Below are 6,000 nucleotides of genomic sequence, written 5' to 3'. Positions count from 1 at the left end.
CCCCTCACCTCATGCACAACCCTGCTTGGGCACTCAGAGACATTTGGTTACTGTCCATGCTACCCTTGGGCATGCAGAGAAAGTCAGGGCCCCGTCTGTGCCTTTCTCCATGCTGGAAACACCAGGATGTTATCACCCTTGCCCGTCCCTCCTGCCTTGACCCCTGGAGAAACCTTCAGGGATGCTGCTTTCAATGACGGATCCTAGCTATGTTAGGATTCTCCAAACAGAGAGAACATGTGTGTCACACACACAGAGAGATTGATTTTTGAGAAACTGGCTCACAACCGTGGATGCTATCAAGTTTAAAATGTGTGGAGTGAGCTGGCAAGCTGAAGATTTAGGTAACGGTGGATGTTACAATCTTTATCCAAAGGCTAGAATTCAAGTTGAATTTCTCTTTGGTAGTCTAGAGATAGCATTCCTTCTTCTTTAACAAACATCGGCCTTTGCTCTTTAGGTTTTCAACTAAATAGACAATGCCAACTCACACTGTGGAGAATGATAGGCTTAACTTAAAGTCAACTGATTATAAATGTAAATCACATCTAAAACATGCTTTTACTGCAACATTCAGATGGATGGTGGACCAAATAACCGGGTACCATGTTGCACCGAATTGAAATATAAGATTAACCATCGGCCCGCCCGTGCCGCCTCCGCCGCCGCCGCCGCCGCCGCCGCAGCCCCGCAGTCGGGCGAGCGCGGGAGCAGCGCAGTAGACGGAGCGCGCCCGGCCGAGCGGGCCATGGCCGCGGAGGCCGCCGCCGCAGGTGGTGGGGCGCGGTGAGGCAAGCGCGGCGCCCCCTCTGGGGCGGATGGAACGCGGCTTGGCGGGCGGGCAGTGCCGGTGTCCGCGGCTGGAATGGTGCTGGCGGCGGCGGTCGGTGCCTGCGTTCTGAAGCCCGAGAGGAGCCACAATGGAGACGCCGCCGCTGCCTCCCGCGTGAGTGAGCTGGCGGGCGGGCGGGCTGTGCCGCTGCGGATAAGCGCGCCGCTGCGGCGCGTGTCGCCGGCCGCGGGCGCAGCTTGGGGTACGGCCGCCCGGAGCCGCCGGGGCCGGCGGGAGGTGGGAGATGCGGGGCGTGACGAGGCGCGGTGCCCGCAGTCCTCAGCGGACGCGGACGGAAACTCAGCTTCGCCAGGCGGTGACTTAAAACGCTGCCCAGGATTTCTAGGGAAGGGTCTTCCCCATGCCAGGCGGATAGAAGATTCAGAGTGGGGCTGTGCATGGGGGACCCTGCCGGTCCTGTGTGCACCTCCCTGAAATGCATGGGCAGCTGGTGCCCAGCTTGCCCACCCCTTTCTAGGGGATCAAGCTAGGATGCACGGAGTCCGTTGTAAAAAGGAAACTGGAAAGTACCAGTCGCCCGCTGTCTAAACGAATTGATCTTAGGTTGCTTGATTCCCCGAATTTCTAACAAAATTAATATCTGAGGAGCTTTTACATCACTCTAAAATGAGCAGCGGCCTTTCAGGGCATGTGACCTCTTTTACCTGGCACGCAGAACGTTTTATCCAGAAATCAGAGCATCTTCTGTTTTCCTTAGTACCTCGGGCAAATTAGTAGCGTATCGACCTGCCAGGCACAGGTGTCTTTTTTCTTTGGTACCCTGGTACATTCAAGATCACTGGCAACAGAATTATTTTCTGAAAATAATAGCTGAAACATGTAGAAGACGTTATTGCATTATTCAGAACAAGGGTTTTTTTTAATTTTAGTTTTTAGTTTTAAAAACATCTTGGTAAAAGTGGACTGTAAATACCCAGGAGTTTTGAAAATTTCAATTTTGATTCCCTCTTCTCTTAGGAAGGAGTAAGAGTCCTTTGAATCTGACTTTTTAAACCAGAGACAAATCTAATCCTGAAGAATGGTGTACCTTTTCATGAGAGCTTATTCATGGAGGCTTGTCGTTCTCCGGTTAGATATGGCAAGCTTCAACTCCATGGCAATTGTACCGCACCAGCCTCTTGTGGTTATTTGGCAGAATTCCAGCCAAAATAAGAATATTTGGCTTGGGTTGAATAATTTTTTGATATTCAGCCCTTTTGGGAGAACTAATGGGATTCTGAAACGACAATTTCCAAAGGGGTGTTTCAGAATGTTTAGCTTGAGTGGAACAGGTCCTGGAAATGTAGCGGTAGATGATAAAGACTCCTGGATTGGCCCTCTTGGTCTGACAGAAGCAAGGGCTTAGCCTCCTCTCGATAGACTTTGAGGGCTCTGAGATCTAGTCGTGTTCTTCAGCAGGCTGGAGGAAGGCACTTGAACCCCTAGGAAATATGATGGTGGATGGTTAACATCAGCAGAATGAACACATGGGGGTCTGCCCAGGCTCAGAAGCACTTGAAGCAGGATATGCTAGCTGTATTTAGACAACACATGGTATACAATATGTAACATGTAGATATGTTATCTGTAGTAAACCTGCCTTCTATGTATCAGTTCTTGCAGTTCCTTTTTACTTTTGGAACAGAGAGAACTAAAGGAAAGAACAAGAGAATCTTAGAATGCAGGTGAAAAGAAAGATGTGGAAAAGCAGGCAGGCTCTGGTGGAAGGGGATAGAGACACAGATTATTTAAATTGAAATAATAAGAAATGAAATTGATGTATGCATGCAAACACTGATAAACTGACTCTAGGGTAGATCAGCTAATCGTGATTTTGATGACCAGCACCATTTTTTTGGTATTGAGATTCCATCAGTAGTGCTGGAACAATGAGAGGCTGAGATATAATGGAAAACCTGGAATGCCAGCATGGATGAAAGAATTGTTAAAACTCCTTTCAATCGTGGGTAGCTAAAGTTGGTGAGACTTTTCCATTGGTTCTATTTAATTATGAATACAAAACGGTTTTTATTTTCATTTCATTAATTCCGGGATTAATCCTAATTGTAAAACTCATTATTTGCCTTTCTGTGGATCAGAATTCGTTTTTTTCCTTGCCACCCCTTGGCCTGTTTGCCTCTACTCCTGTTAACATCCCTCCACCATGGATCACGTGTGCTAGATTTGAGACATGCAGGCAGTGTCTTTAGGAAGGAACTTTACTGGGCCTCACTGCCAGAGCTGGGCTAGGACAGAGGCCAGTGGAAACTATTAGGAAGACTCAGCTTTTCATAAAGTTAGATTTTTTAGCCTGAGCTTTAAGGCAAAGAAAGATGTTTGACCTGGACTTAAGGTACCTTAGATGCTGTGGTTGGAAGCAGGGCCCCAGATTATCTTTGGGTTAAGTGTCTGTTTATTAATTCATTCAATCTGCAAATATTTGAATGCCTGTCTCTGCCTGGCACTGTGCGTGGTGCCTTTGCTTATGCTTCCCTTTTAACAACAAGATTTACATTGCTCTCAGATCCCACCTCGTACTCCATTGGCCTGTTGGCACATTGTCTTGGAGGGATATGAGGCATCTGTACCCACCTTCCTGTTTCCTTCAGGATGGACTCCTTGGAATTAGCTTTTGATCTCTTGTGCTTTTTCTGTTCCTTGCCTCCAACTTCTTCTCATCCTTTTTAATTCTGATATAATTAAAAAGTGTCATTGGACTATATATTTCTGCTTATTGTACTTTGCAACCTTGAGTCTATGTGGCATTTAGATTCGGTTGCATTTCGGGGTTTGGGTGATACTGAGACTGTGTTACATTTGCTTCTGCTCAAATCTTAAAGATGTGTAACTGAAAAATTAGATGTAGATTAGTAAAGGAATTTCAGGTAGTAAATTGAGAGATGCAGTTTAGATGTAGTTTAGTAAAGGAATTTCAGATGGTAAACTGAGATGTGCAAAAGGAAATGTAAATTGACCAGCCCTGACTTCAGGAATGTATTTTACAGTCTGGCTTTTATGGTTATTTCTGTAAAGATTTTCACAGTAAGTTGAAGGAAGACTGTGAGGTATAGGCCTGAGTGCATCCCTTCGATCTTCTCTTACTGATCAGTTTTCTTAGCACTTGTTTTCTTTACTGGCTCCATTTTTACAACTTGGCTTACTCTCTATAAGCCTTGAGTTTTTTGCTTTTCTTTAACAAAACGAAGCAAACATACCTCAGATATAACCATACCCTTTTTTCAGTTGATGATTCCACATCGCTAGAGATTTGTCATCAGAGGTGTTCATGCATAGGCAGCCAAACAACTTGTTGACCATGTTTTAAGGCATTTAGGCAGCAGAAGATTGGTTGGATTAGAGCACAGGTTCTCACATTTTTTAATTTCTCTGACCTGTAAAATTAAAAAAAAAAAATTGAAGTCTAGCAGAGAATTGCTGAGTTTTTTGTTTTGCCAAGTAAAATAATTATCTATGAAACAACAATGATCACCTATCACCATCTTTTTATGACAGAAAAAAACATTTTAACATCCTTCAAATATAAGGAAGGATGTAATCTGACTAAATTTTTTTAATTTAAAAAATTTAGCTTTATGAAAACTTATTACATTGTCCTCATTTTGTAAAAATGAGCAGTAAAAAGTTCAGTGAAGCCTGACATTTGCAGTCCACTGAACCAGATGATCTTTAATGTTCTTTCTAAGATTCAATTGCTATGAATTTGGAACCTTGCTACGGGTTACCCCAGTATTCATTTGTTTGTCTGTTATAGTGCATTGGTGTGTATTCTTATTTTTGTTTAATTAAATGTACATAGGACATCTCTCATATCACAGGCGAATCTCCCCAGTGATAAAAATGTTTAAAATATTGAGGAGTAATAATGGCACACACGCAAGTTAATGGTGAAGAAGACGTGGATCAATGTGTGTTGAAGGAGGTGTTGCATATAGGGACAACTTTGAGGTGCATTTGGGAACTTGAGAAGTGAATTCTGGAAATAGGTAGCATTTATGTAGTAGTTTGAAAAATTTCTGATACTGGGAAATCACTCTACCTACTCCCCGCAAAATGCCCCAAACCTTTTGTTTCTGATGCACGTGGTAGGCATTCAATAAATATTAAGTAAATGTGCTTTTCTGAAAATGACTGTAAATTTACTCAGCTATGGCTGTTATGGATTTACACTAGGAGCACTTATGAAAACCATTGAACTTCTTTCTTAAGATCAGGCAGGTTTTTTCAAGATGATCCAGAGAAGGAAATACATTTTCAATTGCATTTCTGTAGTGCTCTACCAAATCCAAATGCATTTACTGTTTATGATGAGGCAGTTTGAGATTTTAATTTATATTTGTTGAGTGCCTACTATGGCCAGATTTTGGGGATTTCTCAGAAAACGAAGTTCCTTTTCCTATGATTGAAACTAATAGCAAGCAAATATGTAATATTGTTAGTAGTAAGTATAGTAAATAAAAATGAAGCAGGATAAAAGGGTAGAGAATAATTAGAATAGTAGTTCAACTAGGATCAGTGTGTCTTTGATGAGGTGATATTTTAGCACAATCCAGAGGGGGAATGGCATTCCAGGTGGAGAGAATAGCAAGCGCAAAGGCATTCTTGAATTCTTCTGATGAGATAATTGCGGCAGTGAGTGGGTCAGTATAGTTTTTGTGTGTTACGCACTGTACTTTCTTACCTTTCAGATATTGGCATTTGCTAAAATATTCCTTTGATCAGTTCCATTCTCTGATTTTACCTTGAAAAACAATCCCTGCATTTTATGACAGCACTTTTTCTTGTTTTCCTTCTCTGGTTTTTAGGTTGCTAAATGTTATTTGCATACTTTATAACTTTATCTCAATCTTGTCAACAATATTATATTGGTAGGTGTCTTATTTGTCAGCTGAAGAAGTAGAGTTTAAGTTACTTTCTCAAGCTCATCAAGTCTTAGAAAAACTGGGATTCTAATCTTGCTGTTGAATCACTTTTTTCTGTCTTGCATGGCTTCTCTTCTGTCACGTTTGCGGGCAGTATTTCCTCACAGAAGTAGGCCTCGGCCAGTTCTTTTCAATCAACTGTTAATCTCTAAGTTATAGCTCCATTTATATCTTAAGTCTGGGCTTTAGGTCTGTGCTTTGGTGTGGAATTTTGAACTTCTCACATCT

At 42.5% G+C, this 6,000-nt stretch overlaps 1 protein-coding gene across 3 annotated transcripts in view; it reads left to right on the top strand.

Annotated features, from left to right (window-relative positions):
• The first annotated feature begins 684 nt into the window (after positions 1–684).
• KLHL2 (kelch like family member 2) overlaps positions 685–6,000 on the top strand; it is a 117,303-nt gene continuing 111,987 nt past the window's right edge. For 2 of the 3 annotated variants that reach the window (XR_001824317.1, XM_017525959.1), the window contains exon 1: positions 685–946. Coding sequence is in view for 1 of the 3 variants with exons in the window: in XM_017525959.1 (XP_017381448.1) it covers positions 921–946 (26 nt within the window). In the remaining 2 variants the exon portion in view is untranslated. The remainder of the gene's footprint in view (positions 947–6,000) is intronic. The other variant, XM_017525960.2, reaches the window with a different exon arrangement.

This window comes from Cebus imitator, unplaced genomic scaffold (genome assembly GCF_001604975.1).
Source record: "Cebus imitator isolate Cc_AM_T3 unplaced genomic scaffold, Cebus_imitator-1.0 Scaffold40, whole genome shotgun sequence".
In the NCBI taxonomy this organism is placed as follows: Eukaryota; Metazoa; Chordata; class Mammalia; order Primates; family Cebidae; genus Cebus; species Cebus imitator.
Note: the sequence above shows the minus strand (reverse complement) of the source record. Positions and strands in the feature narration are given on the sequence as shown.